Below are 20,826 nucleotides of genomic sequence, written 5' to 3'. Positions count from 1 at the left end.
TTAGTCTAACGTTAGCGATACGTTTACTGTTAGCTATGTGGAACATACAGTATATTGATAGATTTTATTTCACATTAATCAACTAAAAACATCCTCAATTCACCATGAAAGGGGGCGGAGCTGCGAGAGGGTCAGCTAATATCGGGGAGTACGAAACACCTACGCAACGGTCAATCATTCCAGATTCATGTGGTGCTTCTTTCTTCATAGCACTTTTGTGTATTTTTGAGTGACAACTCAGAGTACTGTATTAAAATGATAAAATGCGGCGCTCCGACGCCAAACGCGTTAAACTTCGCAAGTCTGTATTAATACTAAAGAAATGTCCGATAGATAGATAGATAGATAGATAGATAGATAGATAAGTACAGAGTGAAATCCTGACCTTATGCTCCTAGTTACTTCCAACCGTGGAAGCCCGAACACAACCCCCATCTTTTGGCGGTCCTTTTCCAGGTTTGAATTTGCACATTTTAAATGTCTATTTCTCGACGGAGTTTAAAAGTGACCAGGTCGGAGTGACTACACTGTTGTCGGACTTGGTGGACAGAGATTAAGCTGAAGAACACTGGAGTAAGTAGCAGCAAAAGACCCAGAAACAGTGAAGGACAAGGATTCAATTTTATTGTAAAAGTTTTGTAAGAGTCATAAACGTGAAAGGATTATCCGAACATTAGGCAACAGTGTGTATAACCACACACACACACACACACACACACACACACACACACAGACTGCGGTTGTTTAAACCAGTGGTTCCCAAACTTTTTTGGCTATAGACCCCTTTTAACAATCTTTTAAGTCAAGGATCCCTTTACTTAACTAGAAGCACTTAGAAATCTGTAAGGGAAGGACCATAGTATAGAAGGTGGAAGTCATGGTGGCAAACAGCTGAGAGGTTTAGACCAGACTTTATACCTCTCTATACCTATACAATATCTCCAGTGGGTCTGGGTCTGCCCCGGAGTCTCAGTCCATTGGGATGTGCCTGATCCATCTCCATCCAGGGCTCATCCTTGTAAGGAGCCCTAGCCAAAGTAAAGAGGAACAACTCTACTCCGAGGGTCTCCCAGGACATCAAACTCCTCACCCTATCACAGAGCATCCCAGAGGAAGGACCTCATTTCCACAGCCTGTACTCAAGACCTTATAGACACGTAGACTGAGCGATAAACAGAGTGCTTCAACTGCAAACTGAGCTCCTGCTTCACCACCACAGAGCAGTACAAGGACTGTAATGCTACAACAGTTAGGGTACTAAGGCTCCCAAGTAGGGCTACCCATGGTGAACAGATTCTAAGAAGCGAAATCAGCTTGGATTACAAGGACCCAGTCCTGGAGCAAAGCCTGAGGATCGTGTTTGAAGAGAAGCACCTGAAAACGTTACATAGACCCATCTTGTTGGCTCGCAACCTGCAAAATGAAGGGTGGAGCTAAACCTGGGGGTGGTTTCTGCAGGTGAGCATCTGGGCCACTCATGTAACCTGCTCAAGCTCTGCCCGAAATGTCAATGTGGCGCCATCTTTTGCATTCACCTCCTGCAAGATGAAGGGTGGAACCAAGCCTGGGGGTGGTATCTGCAGGTGAGCGTCTGGTGACTGGGCCACTCATGTAACCTAGTCGTACACAGCCGAAAACGGCGTCATGAAGCCTTCATGTGGGCTCAACCATCTGCAAAATTAAGAGTGGAGCCAGACCTAGATGTGGAGTCCACAGACAAGCGTCCGATGACTGGGCGGCTCATGCAACTCTCTCGAGCTCAGCCTGAAATGTCAACGTGGCACCATTTTTTGGGCTCAACCACCTGCGGGACTAAAAGTGGAGCCAGACCTGGGGTTAATGTCAACAGGTGAGTGTCTGATGACTGGGCCACTCTTGTAACCTAGTCGAGCTCAGCCCATAATGGCGTCATCGTGCCATCATGTGGGCTCAACCTCCTGCAAGATCAACAGGCGAGTCTGGAGTCTCGAGCTCAGCCCGAAATGGCAAGCCAACCTGTGGACTCACCGCCAGCAAGATAAAGACCGAGTGTCAGGTGCAACGCCAGTTGAGCGGCACAATCGTCACATATGAACTAGATCTTTGGATTGGAATTAATAGTTCAAACTATTACATTAAAATAATATCTGAGAAAATAGTATTAATTAGTACCCCTTTTCCCTTACAAGCCTTTACATTATCATTTTCTGCCAAGAAGTATCTGCAAATACCTCCAATTTGAAAAACACTGGTTTAAACCATCATACCCAATCACACGGTCTCAGATCATCTTGCACACAAAAACCCTTAACATTCATTTCCAAAGCTATATTCTAGCTATCGAATTAACTTACGAAGTTACAGATAGGCTATTTCAACAGGCCTTTTATCACGAGACCAAAAAGGCCTCAATTTCTCAACCCTGAAACCCAGAATACATTATTGCAGGTTAAAAACAATTGTTACTGTATGCTCAGAAACGCACACCACTATAAGCAGCCGAGAAGAAGCTCGTAAATAACAGCAGCGTTTCTCAGTAAAGAGTCCGACAAATCCACCCTTTGGAAGGAGGGATTGTAAAACGTTTGGATTTGAACAGGGGCACTTATCGGCTTAATAAACGTATGGCTACGCCCTTTAAGTAGGGAGACGTTGTCCGTGTCAGCCTTTGGGAAAATTCCTGATACAAACAGTATCCAAATGTCTGAGTCTACAAACAAGAACTGTTTTTGTTTTTTATTCCATCAGCTATGAAAAACAATCGTAAATGCAAAATTCTACGCAGTCTACTCGTAGGTTGTCTCTTGTGGGTGTGGCCTGCGCAGCCTTTTAAAAAAAACAAAAAAAAAAACAACCACTTCTCATGAGAAATACTAATAGCTATATAGCTTCTAAAGCTAACTAGTTAAATACCAATTAAATAATTTATTAATCAGTGTGAAAACTGTTTCATTTACACGTATTGGTTCTGGGATTACGTTACCGAGATGAGCTGACTGTACATATACTCTCTGGGGGAACCAACGATCTCTGCTACTTCCTACCAAGCTCGATTTTAATTGTTCTTTGTATTGTCTCTACACGCATTTAATGGAAGTTTGTACACAGCAGGGGAAGATAAAACCACGGTTATAAGTTTTTCTTTTGTTTCTGCATCGGTCAGCAAAGGGGAACTAACCGCAGGTAGGAACTAAGATCGGGTGAGGTCGGTATTGGAGCATTTTTTCCGTACTGAGTACGGGTAAATGAGCACGGAACTGGACGTATACCTGACTTGTGTTTTGGTATCAATGCTAGTTATGAGTGAAGAAAAAAAAAAGATTCCATCTTGTTTGAAGAAAACAATAAAAACCAGTTCTTGATGGAGAACTCAGAACTTGTGCTGTCCATTATTATTCATAAACTGTTGTGCTATACAAACTCATGAATTAATTATGTTGATCATCTACTGAATTTAAGGGTACCCTTTTGGGACCTTGTAGGAAGAAGATGACGATTGTCTGGTTTATTAGCGCGGCGTATTAGTTGAACACTTTCGGTCTGTTTTCAGTGCAGGAGACACGCACTGCAAGTGTACGAGTGCGGATTAGAAACACGGCACCAGGTGGCAGTAAAGAGCGCACAACAGATACATGAAGGACAGGTAGAACAGCGCGAAGCCGGCCAGCTGGGATGGAGGCGACGGACGCCTAGGGGGCGCTAGTGAGAGCAACGCATCAATCAGTCTGAATAAACACAGCGCTTTGCCCTCTAACACCTCGCCAACTGAACACAGGCTTCCCTTCAGAGGAGTTACAGAAACGGACAGGGGGCGGGGTTACGGAAACGTGAGGAAATAAAGCATCGATAATGTAAAATATGTGTTGAAAAGAGATGAGACAGCAAAGGAATGTTTTAGGAGATGAAAAGGGGGAGGAGAGAAAGAGAACGTTAATGAATTTAGTTACATTAGCGCCGGGGCAGTAAAGTGTGAAAATATTAATGAGGTTTATTAGAAGAGTGTAAAAAAAATTTAAAGAGCAAGATTCTATACTATTAAGTTTGAGAATTATTTTTTAAGAAATAAATATTTTTTAAAAAATAGTGAAACTGTATGTGGAAAAAAAAAAATAAATAAAAATAATTTATTAATATATTATTTAAGGACAAACAGCTACAATGTGAACCATGACCTTTAGCATAAACAAAATTAAATACAAATATCTATCTGGCAAATCAATTCTTAAAAAAAAAAAAAAAAAACACTACAAATAATCTGTCTCTCTCTATCTGAAATGTAAAAAAAAAAAAAAAAAAAAAAAAAAACCCAGAAAAATCCTTACATGTCAGCAAGCTAAACATTGAATCCAACTTTAATTTAACTTTTTAAAAAAAACAAAAAAAAAAACAACAAAAAAAAAAAACACTACATTTCAGAAAGGTCAACAAGCTACAAGTTGAATCATGACCTGTAGCAATTAATAAATAAAAAAAAAGATGGCTAAACCCATCCCAGCATGTTCGCTAGCTCGCCAACTTGATTAGTTTTAATCTCCGGATCCTCAGTGTTCTGCTGAGATCCAAACATTTCAGAACCGCTTTTATTTTTATTTTTTAAAGCTTACCTGAGGGACGCCGATTTTACGACACGCCTCCAAGAAGTTCTCCACGTTCCGTCGACATTTAGCCATAGTCAGTTTGGGCTGAAAGGAAATAGGAAGTTTCAATGAAATATCCATAAACACAAAATGGAGGGAGAAAAAAACAAACAAACAAACAAACAAACAAACAAACAACCAACCAACCCCCCCCGCCCACACACACACACACACACACACAGTACAGCGTTACTGACCACTGCAGGCGAGGGCACGTGGATGCTGGGTACTGAGCGAGGCCGCACGTGATTGGCCAGATGGCACAGCACAACCCCGTCCGTCAGCGCCGCCCCCAGGTCGCTAGGCAACGAAACTTTCAGCCGAGACTCAATGTTCTACAGTCAGGAGACAGAAGCAAAATCACAAATTCAATCATGGAGCCAGATAATGACCGCCCCTTCTCGCATTCGCGCACACGTGTGTGTGTGTGTGTGTGTTGTGTCTCTTGTATGATGAAGGCTGTGTATTTGTTATGAAAGGTGCATGAAGTTTCTGGTTAGAAGGTGATGGAGAACCTTTCTGAGCTGTTCCACCAGTTCAGCTTCTTCTCCTGTGAGTCCTGGAGCTGGTGAAGGTGTAGGAGTCACACTACCTGGCTCCAGCCTCCCAGTTCTCGACTCTATACACACACACACACACACACACACACACACACACAAATCACAGTCATAACACTAAGTTATTTTCCTATTAAAAGCAAATCACATTTAATATCAAATCCACCTTCAGATTCTTATAAACTCTGATTATGACCCGATCACATCCTTAAGCATAACTTTTTAATAAAATATAAACAACAAACAAAACATTCATTTGAATAAAAAAAGTCAAGTAAATACATTTTGAAATAAATTAACAAATAAATACCCTATAAATTTATGTTGAAAAAACTGAATATACATTATTAAAAATAAATATTATCTTCATTTGTTAAATTTTTCAGTTGTCGGTTTAGTTCTGTATTTCTTTAATCACATCACATTCTTTAATATATATTTATGTTTTCTATTTATTTATATATGAACTTACTGCTTCATTCTTTTATGCACACTTAATTCTGTTTTATTTATTTCCTTATGCTTTTTACTTTATTTTCGTTAAAAAAAAAAAAAAAAAAAATTATATATATATATATATATATATATATATATATATATATATATATATATATATATATATATATATATATATTTTTTTTAACAAATATAGGAAAATATAAAGAACAACAAAAAAAGAAATAAACAAAGACAATAAATATAATGGTTCAGTAATGCTTAAATAGAAACATGAATTTTGTATTTAAAATTTATTCTTTTTTAAAGTTCACACTTGAATTGTTTAAATGGATTTTCAGTCATTATTTTGTCTTTATTTTTATTCTATTTTCATTAAGTCAGGATCAGCCCCTACGTACTGAGAGCAACTTCTTTAAATTTGACTTCTTTGGTGATTTTTTATGATTATTATTTTTTGGGTAAACTTTCTATTTTAAAGTCTATTCTAGGCTTTCTATTTCCAGTTAATTATGAACGTGTTTTATGTGCATTGTGATGAGAAATTATGGGAAAGAAAATTGTGATGTGCATTATGGAGGCTGCGTTAGAAAATAATAAGTCTGGGGAAATGTTTTTTTAAAAATCACAGAAATGTATTAAAACGTCATTAACGTATAGATCGATATTTTCCCGCGTGCTCCGCCCGCAGGACTGAGTAATGGTCCAGGCGTACCTCGTTTCTTCTCCTCTCTCTGGCTGAGGCGGTACAGGAAACTGTCGGGACGTGAACTGGCTCCACGGCAGGAGGTCGGGGCGGCGGGGCCGGGGTACGAGGGGGACTGGAGCGCTGTGTGAGATACGGAGTGAGCAGTGAGAGGAGTGATGAGAGAGAGAGAAAAAAGATCAAACGTTTTAAAAAATATATATAAAATCTTACCGTTCGAGGCCAGCGAAGCTCGATCTTCCCCTTGCTGTGATTTTTACAAAAGAGAGAGAAGGGGGGGGGGGGGGGGGGGGGGGAGTCGTCAAGATGAATATTTCAAGTTGTGAGATATTTGACACGTCAAGTTAAGCGTGCAAGTACATAAATAGTGTTTAAAATAACGGCAGTATAAACACAGGAATGTTTTTAGACAAAAGGAATAAGTAATTAAGTCAAAAACGCAATTCTGATAGGCTCTTACCATAAAGAGGGCGGAGTCATCCGTATGAGTAGAACGCCTGGAAGGGTACAGGTTCTAGAGTCCACAGGGCGAGGGGGAGAAACGTGTTATTTGTTTATTTTTTTTAGGAAGAGCGTGCAAAATGGAGGTAAAAACGTGACGTTAAACGTGAAGCCGCCTCACCTCGCCGTCTGTAGGACTGAGCTTCGGTGGACTCTGAGCTGACTTCTGCTGGAAAAAAGTCAACGAAAGCTTGTTTATGGACAAATTTATTCAGAAATCCTTCATGCGACCATTTACACGAGATAAAAACGTTAGTGTGTGTCTACGCCAGCTGAAGGGCATTTAGCTCTTTCACCATTTATCAACTCTCTGAAAGCTTTACCTTTTATGGAGTTTTGTAGGCGTGCCTAAATGAACATATTTACTAAACGAGTAATAAATACGGCAGCTATACAGGCGAGATACATATAAGTTTCATGACCGACTCCTCCTGGATGCTGATTTTAACTATACCAGGTAGTATTTGTATTTAACTCAACTTTTAACTTAGCACTTCTGTATAATGCTGGTTTGGGGGTGGGGCTACACATAAGCGCAGTTTGTGACATCACTAAAGAAGCTACCCAGCTCTCGACCAATCGTGTTCTATACGCAAATATTATTAGACCACAGCAACACCGCAAACATCTAACTAACTAACCGACCAACTAACTGGGCTGTCGTTGGTTACGAATAAATCTGTCGTTGCCATGGTAACCAACGACAGCTTGGCTAGGTTCGGCTGCTGTTAAATAAATCGGTGAGGAAAGTCAGGATCAAGCGGTCAGATTGTGATGACCGTGAGCTAGTTTAGAAGCAGTTACCAAACCAGCTAGCTAAGTTAGCTAACGTTACTCATGTTAACGTGGAGCGAAACGAGGACGCGCGTTTTAATTTGCATATTTATGCAGGAGAAAAGTTTGTAGAGATACCATCCTAGGTCATTTTAAGTATATTTTTTCGTTATTTCAAAACACTTCAGTCGGAATTAAGGTTTTCGTGTTTAGATTTTTTACAAAAAGTTTGTGGGGTGTTTGTGTACCTTGGCGTAAGTCCTCATGGGTTCTCTCTGTCCGCCTCGCGCTCTCTGCCGCTCATCTTCGTACCTCTGAGCGGCGAGTTGGGCCTCCCGCCGAATGCGTTCCACACCGCCACCTGAGCCCGGCCGCTAACACACACACACACAGTGTTAATGTGTGTATATTGCATTGTATGTATACATGCATTAATAAAACGGGAAAAAGTCGGGGATTTACCTGGCTGTGAGACGGAGATGACAACGTGCCGACTGTATCCGATACACTTCTGCAAAACAATTATAATAAAATGACCATATAATAATATAATGACGCATTTCAGTGAATTATCAAACACAAGTACTACTTTATCATAGTTACTATACTATGTCACAATTGCCATAGCAACCAGTAGACTTTCCTTGGTAAAAAAAAAAATTCATTAACAAATACACTGCAACGTTAATAAACAAATATATACATAATTAATGTATAATTTCGAGTACAGATTAACACACGTGTGTGTGTGTGTGTGTGTGTGTGTGTACCGGTTCTGTAAAGACATGTAGCGTCTTGATTCGTCATTTCTCGCATCTCTGTAGGAACCTGCTTTCACCGGTGAGCCCTAGTAACAATAATAGTAATAATAATAATAATAATAATAATAATAATAATAATAATCTAGATGGATGGCTTAAAGACAAAACATGTAATCAGTTAATTGAATTCTTTTTACAATTAATATCTTAACACACACAACTGAAGTATTTTTGAAAAAGTCTTCTTGATGTAAGTAACTAATGAGTCCATGGGGCGCGCTAACTTTCGCACTCATACTTTTGCTTTGAATAATAATTTAGTCCTCATGAAAACACGTCATAAACGACAACACACACACACCTCTCGGGTGATTCGTCTCTCGATGTAGGCCATAAACTGAGAGCTGAGGCTGACTGGCTCCCGTCCTTGGCTCCGCCCATCCTCCTCTTCTTCTTCCCCCGTGCAGCTGTCAATAAAGTCGATCTGGTCGAGCTCTGCCTCCACTGGGGTGAAGATTTCAAATTAAAAAAAAGTTAGTGCTGCAATAAGTAGAAATAAAGATTTTTATGTATTTATTTATTTAAAATCCACTTTACATATTCCGTTAGCCAACAGCGATCCGGTCTTGTGCTCGTCCCGCTCTCTGTCTCGCCGGAGTCTCTGCTCTCTGGTTAACTCCGCTACTCTGAGTGGCAGGTCCGACAGCTCGTCTGATGGCTGAGAGAAAAAGAATAGAAGGCAAAGAAATAAATTTTTAATAAGAATTTTTTTTTTTTTTATACGTTCTCTTAAAATGAACCGTGATTCTATTATTAGGGGTCCAAGCACTGCTCCTGTCCTCAAGACGAAGCCATCCATCACACGGGTCGCCGTTTAATCGACGGACCGAACAAAAAGAATTATTAACGTGCTTGAAAATGATTCCTGCAATATTTTATTCTATATGAACCACGCAGGAGCGAGCGACAGCAACGGAACCAAAATGATAATAAGATTCACCAAGTGTTCACTAAGGAACGTTTAAATGTATTAAAAACAAGAATGTAAAAGCGTTTAAAAGTATTGTTCGAAATAATTTAGATCATACAATAACTAAAAAAAAAAAAAAATAATACACAAATAAGTAGGAGAAACCGTGCAACAACATGCAACGTCTCAACTAATTTATTTATTAATTCATTTCTAATTCACTCATTTTTTAATTACTTAATACAATTACTAACTAGACAAATTAATTCCATAATTTACATAAATTAATTCATTTTTAATCATTTTCATAATTAAATAACGCAACTGTGGTACGCTGTACATGCAACACATTTCCGGCCTTTAATTAAAAATAAACCGTTATTAAATACTTCGCATGGTGCTCGGACCCCTTGAAATCAAAATGGACATTTCGTGGCGTTTAGTACGAATACCTCAGCCTTAAGGTTATCTATAAGCTAGTGCGCTCCAAAACAATGACAAAATGCACATGTAGAAGATATACGTGTTGAAAATTTACACTCTCTCTCGCGCTCTACCACCGATATGGATCAACAGTTTCGATGACATCATTCTGCACTTCAGCTTCTCAGTGTCCGTCCAATCACGTGCTCTCTAGAATCTGAAGTGTCCCGCCCACAACGTCATAAAAATCTACTGCATTAACTGGCATGTACGACCTGTGAATCAGGCTAAACGCTATTGGCGTTTAAAAAAAGGGGAGGAGCCAGTTGATACGTCCCGCCCTGACTTCCTGTTTCAGTGGAAATTACGTCACATCGAATTAATTTCGAGGCACTTTATGGGGACTTTAAATTTATAGGTAATATTTATTCATTTTAATTAAAATAATAAAGTGTCTCACTTCATTGCCTGACCAGCGCTTGTCTCCGCTGTCCACGCTGTTAAACCCCGAGTCCAGAGCTCCATACGGCCGGCCAGGATAAAGTTCCTCCACGCTAAAAACATACACACACACGTGTCAGATATATCTGGAAAAACGATTCAGAAGCACGTCGTGTGTGTTTTGATAGTGGCAACGTAACCTGAAACTAATTTCAGAATGATGAGGAAATACACAAAAATAAAAATCAGGATTGTTTTCCTGAACTTATTTAATTGTTTAACGTACAAGCCATCACCAAACAATCTTTCAATGTTAATAACCTTTCCATGAAATACATTTATGACAGCAAAAAAGATTAAAATAGCACTATAATAATAATAATAATAATAATAATAGGGGAAAATTACACCGTATATTATTAACCCCTTTACTTTTCTTACAGTACAGAGCATCTACTGTATACTGTCTCGTGCAGCCCGTGTCAGGATACGTATCGTGTCTCATATCGTATCTTTAACCTATCGTCTCATACCCGTCAAATTCCTCAACACAAAGTCCTCACTGTTCTGCAGTTCACCTTAACACTACTTCTTTCCCCTTCTTTCTACATCGATTGCACCATCAACAGCGGAATCTGGTTCATCTCGCACCTCTGCATGCTGGGACACGGCCTGTTACCTAACAGTCAGCTAAACATCCGCCGAAACACACGTACATCACATTCCTGCCGTTTCTTCACCGAGACCGACGGAACTTCTCTCGCGTGAGGCACTTTGATTAATTGTCTCACCGCTCTTAATTCACTTCACGTCACGTCACTGTGGACGTGTTAATGAGAGAGATAAAGCTCACCAGGACCCAAAGCCCAGTGGTCTTCTGTCGTAATCCGAGAGATCTGGAGCTATTTTACACGCCTCTATGTTCAAATACTTAAATATGTGGATCTTCCCCTTGATGCAGATCTGTAAACACACACACACACACACGAAAAACAAGAACTTTATTTACTCACTTACAGACTTGTATGCTTTTTTACTCATTTACATTTTCACCTTAGACACAAAAAAATGTCCCTATTTACATATTTATCTATATACATTTTTACCTGCACGCTTTTTATATACTTTCTTACCTACTTAGTTATATGCTTAAATACATATTTACTTTCTTATTTACCTACTTACTTATTTACATACGTATCTATATGCTTATTTACATATTTATTTACTTAAATACACAATTACCTACCTACTTATTTACATACATGTTTAAATATTTACTTGTATACACATTTTCCTGGTTACTCATTTACATACCTGCCTACTTACCTGCTTATATACTTTTTCTTTTTTTTTTACTTGCGTAACTACGTATTTATTTATACTAATTTATTTCCTTGCATACATAATTAAATACTTATATTTCCACACTTCTACAAAATTTCCACAGAATATTATTTACAACGCCTCGGCAAATAAACACTGTACGACCCATCACCTGTTTCTGACCTCATTAAAGGAAATTAAACTATCAATATCCACACAGCTCACACGCAGTACAGTCTTAAATCTAAAGTAAACGATTTCATCTTCGGTCGTGATATCGTTGTCATATCATGACTGAATGAGCATGTAAAGGTTGTCATGACTGTGTGTGTGTGTGTGTGAGACCTGCGCGGGCGGGCTCTGGAGGGGGTTGTTGTCCAGCACGATGCTCTGCAGGTGTCGGAGGTTGCGGTAACACACCGGGATGGACGTCACCTTGTTACAGGAGAAATCCAAGCGCACCAGAGGAAGCTCCGCCAGTTCTGCAATCAAATCAACAGAACTTAAAAAAAGATCACCGAGGTAAGAATTGAACAAGTTCTAACAGGTGATAATTAAAGCACAGATCAACATTTCTGTTCTTAAAAAGGGAAAAAGCAGCAGGTACGGTTCTACTGCTAGCAGCTAGCAAGTCAGCTGACGTAATTAAACCGTAACTAGCTGCACAAATACCAAAAATATTAAATTACTGCTCCTAACAATGACCCTCAGCGCACTGATAACGGAAAATCAAACGCTCTCAAGCCGTAAATAAATAAATAAATAAATAAATAAATAAATGACTCTTAAATTAAATAAACAACTATTTAACTAAAATTCCAGTACTTTTCTTTAAAAAAAAAAAAAAAAAAAAACTTTCCACAGAAAGTGGATTATTATTATTACTATTATTATTATAATTATTGTAATTCATAATTTAATGTAGTACTTTTTTTTTTTTTAAAGTAATTTTCTAAGACAATTTTTCAAAACTTTTAACAAAAATATCTAAAAATAAAAAGTTCTATTGCAACGTGTACAGATGTAGTAACTGAAGCGCACGTGGGTGTGTGAGAGACATGCGAGCTCTAACCCGGAGGCAGGCGGACCAGGTGGTTTCGGCGGATATTCAGGTCTCTCAGAGCTTCGAGCTGGCCCACCTGCGCAGGTAACGTCTGAATCTCATTACAGCTCACGTCCTGGAGAGAGAAACACACAGCACTCAGTACATACTGTCTCGCTCTCAGCGCTCTCGCTGTCTCGCTCTCAGCGCTCTCGCTGTCTCGCTCTCAGCGCTCTCGCTGTCTCGCTCTCGCTTGATGTAATATTTGAAAAAATATAAAACATGACAGTCCATTTAAAAATATTTTTCAGAGACTTCTTTTTTAAAAGTATTTTTGCCGTGTGTGTGTGCTCAACTCATTTCACCTTGTTATTTTCAGTAAAAGAAGGTGAATAAACACACACACACACACACACACACACACACACACACACACAGAGAGCTATCAGGTGTAAGGTGTATGAGGTGGGTGTGGTCTCGGGGTTCGGAGTCACGTGACTACGCACCAGTTCGGTGAGCTGTCGGAGCTGGCCGAGTTCTTCAGGCAGGGACACGAGCTTGTTGTTGCAGGCGATGAGCACTTTGAGTGGCAGACTGCACAGGTGAGCAGGCAGAGTGGACACCTGATTACGACTGCAGAGACACACACACACACACACAGCAGTGAAAATGCTTCTCTTACCTCACCTTCTCACGTGTGCAGTACGCAATGAGTAATGATGTTCCAGTAACACGTGAGGTTACTCTGTGTGTGTGTGTGTGTGTGTGTGTGTGTGTGTGTGTGAGTGTTACCTGATGTTCAGGTAAGTGAGGGCCTGTAGGTTGATCAGACTCTCAGGTAGAGAACGGAGGCAGTTCTGGTACAGGTTCAGATTCTCCAACGACACGAACATACACACCTCCACCGGCAGCTCGGGCAGTCTGTTACGCGACAGGTCTACACACACACACACACACACACACACACACACACACACACACAAAAAATCAGGAGATAAAAAAATTATTTTAAAATAATTCATATTTTTCTATTTTTTTTTTTTAATATAACCATTATCGCACTATTATATTATCTACACACATTCTTATTTGTTTGCTTGTTTTTTTTTTCCTTTTATTGACAGACCTTTTAAAAATAAATAACTAAATAAATAAAAAAAAATCACTTTTTGTATTCAATAACAATTAGTTTTTAGTAATAATTTAATCTGCTGAGGACAAAATGAACTCTAATCAATTACTGCACTTAATTACATCAATTACATTTTTATTTCATTCAAATTAAGTAAAAACACCCTCTACTTCATTTATTACACATCCAACAGAATTTCTCAATTTTATACTGATCATTTTTTTAAACTACGCAAAATAATTAAACCTACTTGTTCATAACACTTCTTTGTATTAAATCAAATCTAGAATATTTTTATTTTGAATTATTTGACTGAAACTTTATGAGATAATCTGAAAATTCCGGGGATAATTTTTTGTTTTTGTTTACACAAACGGCTTCTAATGAATCGACCGAACTCGACCACGTTTATGGAAACCGACGCACGCGCCCCATCTTTGCGTCCTCCTGACGCAAGCGTGAATAAGAAATGAAGCGCTTTCCGCTGGAACGAATCTTCGTGGTGTTGGGGTTCTTCAGCTAGAGACAGCATCAGGACTGAGTTACGTGCGCGATGTGTTTTCTCTTTGATCAGAAAGGTCGAGGATTTACGATCTCCCGAGCCGTTACTGGATATTTCACCTGTTCTGCGTTAGTTCAGGTGAACGCTCTGATCGCACACGTGAGCTGCAGATGTGCCGCTTCTCTTTCTACAGAGAACTCCGCAAGACCGAGTCACTATAAAACACGATAAGTGATGTTACGCTGCCACAGAATGCGCTGACCTTTATTACAGATTATATTATATTACATTACAGACCTGCACACTTCGCGTACGAGCATTACGCAAAAGCTCCGCCCCCTTCCACCGTCACTCTACATGTGTCGCTCCGCCCATAAGAGTTAGAGTTTATGGTTAGGATTAGGGGTGGGCGTCAACGTCATTCCATTGCCACTAACCAATAAGATCACTTGTGGGCGGGGCAACACATGTAGCCCCACCCACCCGCGTATAGCGAATGCTGACACAAACACTACTGTACTACTGCAGTGTTTTTTCCAGTTGAGTTCCGAATTTGAACAATCCCGTGTTAGTTAACGGTTGTGTTGTCTATTGACTTCTGATTACGACTTTAATATTTAAGATAAAAGTCTAACTCCGGTTTTAATGGAAACGGAAGAAAAAAAAAAAAAAGTGAAAATGTATTTAAAAAAAATTCAAAACAGCAGGAAACTTTAACCTAAATGAATTTTTTTAGTTATAAAATGACATCGCGATACCCACGATAATCACTGAAATTGCGATTTATCTAGCACTCGACTGGTTTCTTTCTCCCCCGAACGGTTCTGTGGGTTTAATGAAGGCTTTCCCAGATTTATATTTATAGCCGTGCAGCTGTGTGGAGATCCGGCAGGACAGGAAGCGCAGCTGATAACACGCAGTCCAACCAAGCCGGGCACAATCGGACTCGCTGTTACTCCGAATCTAATCATTCGCTGTAAGAAAGAAACATAACTTCATTCCTAAGGTTTGTTTCTTTCCACTGATAAGCCGAGGTGTCTCGTGTACGCACACGACTCCTAAGAACTTCTCCGCTTTCATTCTGTCTGCCCCCCCCTCCCCCCCTTGATGTGGTGTTCAGCTTCTTATCCGGTAAAAAGGTGTTGGATATCGCAATGATGACGAGGAATACGATCTGTATGGACGTGACGCTGTCTGTTCAGCAAAACACCGAAACAAAAACACGCCATTCGGGACCGATGACCGAAGGTTGCCAGATATTTCTCGAGCAGAAGCGCCAGAGACGGGGTTTTCAATAAGAGCGCTTAAGAATGAAAACTTGTTCTTGTTCAGATCGTTTCATTCGCTGAAATGAATCTAACGGGAGTCTAATATACTGCGAATGAATGAATCAATCACTGGATTATTTTTACAAAATGGCTTCCACGCTCATTCAGCGGCACACAGAATAGCACTCGATCCAGCGTGTACCGGTATTTTTCGTTATAACTTAACCAACCTGAACGAGACATTAATTAAAGGTCATGAAATCGTAACGCTGGTGAATTTTATCAGGGTTTTAATTCGCTATTTTAATCTGCACTCTCCGTGCCCGCGGTTTGAAGGATAAGCTGACCATGCCCAAGCGCTTCATGAACAGTAACGTAAATATTTACGTATTTAATAAGTGTTTTTGGGTGTATTGACATCCGAAACTGACTTCAACGCGACATATTCTGACCGTGGTTACATCAGGGACGTAATCCTGCTCCTGTTCACGACCAGAATCACGAGTAGCTGAGCTTCTGTTTTAGGGAAACTCCACCCCCTGTGTGCCTAACAGCACTTAAAAGGTGCAAGAGTCGTTTCTTTTAAATTCCTAACTTGTATATGTATATATATATATATGTGTATATATAACGCTCGTTACTAGTTGGACACGCCTCCTGTCGGTCATTTTCGCTCCAGACACTCCACCGCAGATACTGGGGGCGGAGCTTCTGTAAACTGTTAGAGATTTAATCTTGACGTTAAAAAAAAAAAACAACCTAATAAAAGACTAATCTTACTAATCTCCCTTTAAACCTGAAGCTACGTCTGAGATCTGAACATCGGGGTTAAATCCTCACCCCTCGTTCATAACGGAGGCGGGACGGCGGCTCAACCGTCCAATAAAACACCCGCTTTGAATAATCAGCCATCCACGAGGAGAATTTACATCTTACTGGATACGATCTGAACGTCGTCTGAATGTTATTTGACGCGTAAACGTGTTCATAACCCTTTAAACCCGGAGCGTTTCATAAGGCGCTCGTAAGAAGTCACGTGGTGCGACGTGAGAGGAAAGGGTTACGACTTCTTTTATTGTGGGTTTTATTTCATTGTTTTCAAAAGGTTTACGGTTTTCCTGATGACATCATGTCCCAAAGCGCTCACAAGAAACATGAGCCGGGGATCACAAAGAAAAAGAAAAAAAAACAAGAACGCATTGTTTACGTGTGGAAGAAACCTGTGGGCGAGTCCATCCCACACACACACACACACACACACACACACACACACACCCTACGGCAGTCATGTGGTCGTCCGAGGAAAGATTTAAAACCCTGGCTGTTCATCATCTGCGTCCTTTCTGCGCTAAAGCGGAAAACTTCCCTTCATGTGACAATCAGCAGGTAAACAAACCAACAACAACAACAAAAAAAAAAAACCCCGTGAAGCTTTGTACAAGAGGAACTTCATCACCTCATCCCCTGTTCCTCTTTCCTCTCGGCTTCGTTTCCCCTCGGCGATCCGAAACGACACTTATACGCCTGGCTAATTTCCCCTTCTGTCGCGTCGGTCATTCTCCAGAACAGAAGCTCTGACGGTATCGCCTCTCCAAATCGCAGGTGTATAATAACGACGTGCTCGTTCGAATACCTTATCGTTTCTATAGTAACAGCTCGTACGCAGGGGCGTGCACGGCAGACGCTCCACGTAACCTCGTAAGACTAATGACAACCTGATTTAAAAAATGTGATTAGTATAAAACAAAGATAAGAAAACAGAAAAAAACAAGACGCAGACCTTTTTTTGTTTGTTTTTCTGGTTAGGAGACGTTTGTTTTATTTACGGACACGTTCAGGGAAGGAGTCTCCAGTGTCAGAGCTTTGTAACAGCTCGGTTCGGTTTCCCAGCTCAGGAAAGCAGCTTGGATACCTTATACTTACTTCTGTATATTTTTAAAACACGTACTTACATTTTTAAATGACATTTATATTTTAAAACATGAATATTTATTATTAACGCTGAGAAAGCGAGCATTTTTTTTTTCCGACTGCTATGTATCGGTCCGTCTAAAATGACTCGCGTGAACATTTTATAAACATCATTTTGATCTCAGAAGAGCGTTACCCGGCGTTAATCACCACGAGATCGACGTTACCCCGTCGTATCGGCCGTGCCGGTACTTCTCCGTCTCGTGTGGAAGCAATCGCAGCCTCGCGCACAAACCCGGGCTATAATTGACGACTCAAAACAAACGCGGCGCGGCGAGAATCCGACTCTATTTTAAAGCTCGGTTCGCCACAAGAATTTCCACATTCCTCCAAACCTCGCGCGTTCCTCCAAGCGCCGTTCTTCTCTCCCACGGCAGCTGGAAGGCCACGTCCAATTTTCCCGTAACGATGTGTGAGGGGAAACGTGACGGACGTGGTTTTAACCGTTATAAACGGCGTGATTAGTCGCTGAGCTGAGTGACACGACGGTCATCACGTCGAGATCACGATAAAATGTTTTTCTGCGATGTTACGGACACAAACTGACCGATGTGACGTTAACTTGGTACTTAAAATATTAAACGTTAACGTTTTTACGTTTAACGTTTTTTTACTGATGTTTTATTTACTCATTTAATTATTTTTTTTTTTTTTAAAGTTAAATGTTGATTGGACTGATTTTTTTTTAATCGTTTGCAAACCTACGTATCTTATTGTAGAAATGCGTCCGAGAATCGTAATACGAAGTTTTCTACATATCGCCCCGCCCCCTTATTAGTACTAAAGATTATTAAAAAAAAAAAAAAAAAAAAAAAAAAAAAAAAAGAAAAAAAAAAGAAAAAAAAAAGAAGTATTTCTACAACATTCCGCCAGAATCGCATAACGAACGGGAGGTTCGTCAATGGTTAAGAACACATGCCCCGCCCAAAACCTCTCCTGTCGCGTCTTAGTAGATCGGATGCATCTCGGACGGATTTGGGATTTTAACTAAAATACAAAAACGTCGTTTTCCAGTTGTTCTTTTTCCTTTAGTAGACGACCGGAGCTACGAAAATGACGACGAATCGTCTGACGTCGTAACGTCTGATTTTTCAGCCAACACAATGCCTATTCGAATATTTATGGGGTTTGTTTTGCATATTCGTGATTATGCTAATGAGAGTGAAGGTGTTTACGTACACAAGCCGAATGAAAACCTGATTTCGTTCCATTCGACACGTTTACGTGAACTCCGGTGATCTGATTAAAGAAAAGCGCTGGCTTTATGAAACAAATCAGGATGTATAAATGTTAAAAAGAAAGAAAGAGAAAAACTCCAGATTTAAGGAAGCCATTAAAGAAAATGGAGGGTGGAGGGCGAGTTAGCGAGACGCAGCAGCGCTGAGAGCAGTGACTCGTTAAGCACTCGGTTCGATTTCGACGCGCTCGGTCTGTAGTTAAACACAGTAACGGAGTGTTAATGTGATTTCCAGAGGAACTGCCTCGGGGTGAGAAGCGAATCGTGCAGGGACAAGCCCGTGTCTGTTTGCTTTCCCACACCATAGCGTCCGCCGTTTCTCTTTCGGGTTTCTTTCACAGCTCAGAGACGTTGGTAAACCGAGTGTCGCTCCGATTCCCTGCTCATTCACACGTTAAAAAAAAGCCAAAACAAAACAAAAAAACACAGTACCGCCACGTCTTCAACGGCTAAACAAATCGCACCATGTCTCAAACCGTTCTACGTTCTTCAGTTCTGACACCGACGCCTTCGAGATCACGAAATACTTACTTCTGAACATAAAGTCTGAGTATATCCGATCCGAAGTTCATGACGACAATCACGACGACGGCTTGACCTTTTATTTTAGTCACGGAGGCCAGGAACAGAAAATTACTCCGGTTAAAATTTCATCAGAAAGGATCGTGTAAAACAGGACGGAATTTTTTGACGTGTAATTTTACGTATTTTTACATCTTAAAGAAGATACGCCAGAATCTACTCTACAGATTGCGTGACAAGCTTTCATTTGCATATCAGCACGGCGAACTGAGGACAGCCAATGAGACTGCAGCGTCTCAGAAACGCAACCAGAGAGCGTCCGCGTGCATCGAGACAGTTTCACGTCCACAAATTGTCACGTCGCTCGATATACGCGTATAAATAAATATAAATAAAACGCAATCTGTTCACAGTGTTACCAAAACCTGATTAGATAAAATTCCATCATTCCGATACTCAGCATCAGATCGACACGCCCCTAATCTCTTCCTTATTGACCAATAAACAAACGATAATTAACTATTAATAATTAGCTAACAATTATGTCACTGTGTTGCAGAATTTTGGCTGCAAATGAAGAATTATCAGTCGACAATAAAGTGAATTAACAGTGTTAAAGTTTAGTACTTTATATTATTTTTACTTCAAGTATTTTTTTTCCCTCCCCAAATAAAAGTATTTTCCAAGTAAAAACCACCGATATATCGAACCACCAGGCGAGTTTGAAGCTCATTATAAATTTGACAGGCTTAAATTGAACTAAAGCAAAGGAAGCGTTACAAATAACCGCGACATAGATAACAAGTCCACTAGATAGGGTGCATAGGTCATTGTTTCACCCCCTAGAGAGTGCGCACATGCACGGAATAACGAATTTATTTGGATTTGGCCCCACGCTAATAAACACCTATGTCAGATAGCGGGCTAGTCAGGTATGCTAGTTAGTAGTATGCTATCGCTAAACCAAAATAAATTAAAAAGAAAAAAATAAGAGTTAACTTTTCTAGTGGTAGATATTAAAGATATCTGGTTAGTTAGTTATCGAAATAAACTACTTAGCTATCTAGTTAAAGCCTGATGTAAAGTTTAACCCGAGCACACACCCGTGTTTACTCCCTGAATGGAGCTAATGCTAATTAGCATACCAGCTCGACTACATGCTTAACTCGTGTAAACAAACGGTTTAAGTTGTTTGTTTGGTTTTAAAGCGGAATTGTGGTTTGGAAGCTGAAGGACTTTAGGTTTATTTGATCTCATGGTGTTAAATTTAAAGCGCAGGCCGCGTTAGTAAGCTGCGTACCGGCCCGGGTCGTGTCGGTCAGGTCGTGACTAGCGGCGCTCCTCGGGAACTCCTTCAGCTTCCTGCCGCTAAGGTTGAGGCAGCCGGTGGCCGCAGCTTCTTCAAACGCCCGGTCCAGGGAACGGTTCCAACTCGCAGGTCCAGGCACGGTTAATCCATTCCCGGCGGTCCCTGACGCACCGGTACTACCACCGACAGAGAATCCAGGCACGGTGCTTTCCGCAGAGAGCAACACCGAGGCCGCCATTACACAGCGAACTCCCAATGCTTCTCCCTGTCCCTGCCTTATTTCCCCTCCACCCGTATTCCGGCAGGTTTCCG

General features: G+C 40.4%; 1 protein-coding gene across 3 annotated transcripts in view; it reads right to left on the bottom strand.

Annotated features, from left to right (window-relative positions):
• The window catches only part of lrch3 (leucine-rich repeats and calponin homology (CH) domain containing 3), a 24,146-nt gene extending 3,320 nt beyond the window's left edge, over nucleotides 1-20,826 (bottom strand). Inside the window, exons 1-19 of one of the 3 annotated variants that reach the window (XM_053677816.1) lie at nucleotides 20,506-20,826; nucleotides 13,366-13,510; nucleotides 13,080-13,206; nucleotides 12,604-12,709; nucleotides 11,877-12,013; nucleotides 11,059-11,168; nucleotides 10,225-10,318; nucleotides 8,969-9,089; nucleotides 8,733-8,875; nucleotides 8,381-8,457; nucleotides 8,073-8,118; nucleotides 7,859-7,984; nucleotides 6,958-7,005; nucleotides 6,796-6,849; nucleotides 6,549-6,582; nucleotides 6,345-6,458; nucleotides 5,132-5,235; nucleotides 4,814-4,951; nucleotides 4,589-4,661 (exon numbers count right to left, since the gene is read on the bottom strand). In XM_053677816.1, coding sequence (XP_053533791.1) covers nucleotides 4,589-4,661; nucleotides 4,814-4,951; nucleotides 5,132-5,235; nucleotides 6,345-6,458; nucleotides 6,549-6,582; nucleotides 6,796-6,849; nucleotides 6,958-7,005; nucleotides 7,859-7,984; nucleotides 8,073-8,118; nucleotides 8,381-8,457; nucleotides 8,733-8,875; nucleotides 8,969-9,089; nucleotides 10,225-10,318; nucleotides 11,059-11,168; nucleotides 11,877-12,013; nucleotides 12,604-12,709; nucleotides 13,080-13,206; nucleotides 13,366-13,510; nucleotides 20,506-20,752 — 2,044 coding nt within the window. In that variant the 5' untranslated portion in view covers nucleotides 20,753-20,826. Of the gene's footprint in view, nucleotides 1-4,588; nucleotides 4,662-4,813; nucleotides 4,952-5,131; nucleotides 5,236-6,344; nucleotides 6,459-6,548; nucleotides 6,583-6,795; nucleotides 6,850-6,957; nucleotides 7,006-7,858; nucleotides 7,985-8,072; nucleotides 8,122-8,380; nucleotides 8,458-8,732; nucleotides 8,876-8,968; nucleotides 9,090-10,224; nucleotides 10,319-11,058; nucleotides 11,169-11,876; nucleotides 12,014-12,603; nucleotides 12,710-13,079; nucleotides 13,207-13,365; nucleotides 13,511-20,505 lie in introns of all 3 variants that reach the window. The other 2 variants (XM_053677814.1, XM_053677815.1) reach the window with 2 other exon arrangements.

Source organism: Ictalurus punctatus, chromosome 4 (assembly GCF_001660625.3).
Source record: "Ictalurus punctatus breed USDA103 chromosome 4, Coco_2.0, whole genome shotgun sequence".
NCBI classification, from domain to species: domain Eukaryota; kingdom Metazoa; phylum Chordata; class Actinopteri; order Siluriformes; family Ictaluridae; genus Ictalurus; species Ictalurus punctatus.
This window is presented reverse-complemented; position numbering and strand designations above follow the sequence as displayed.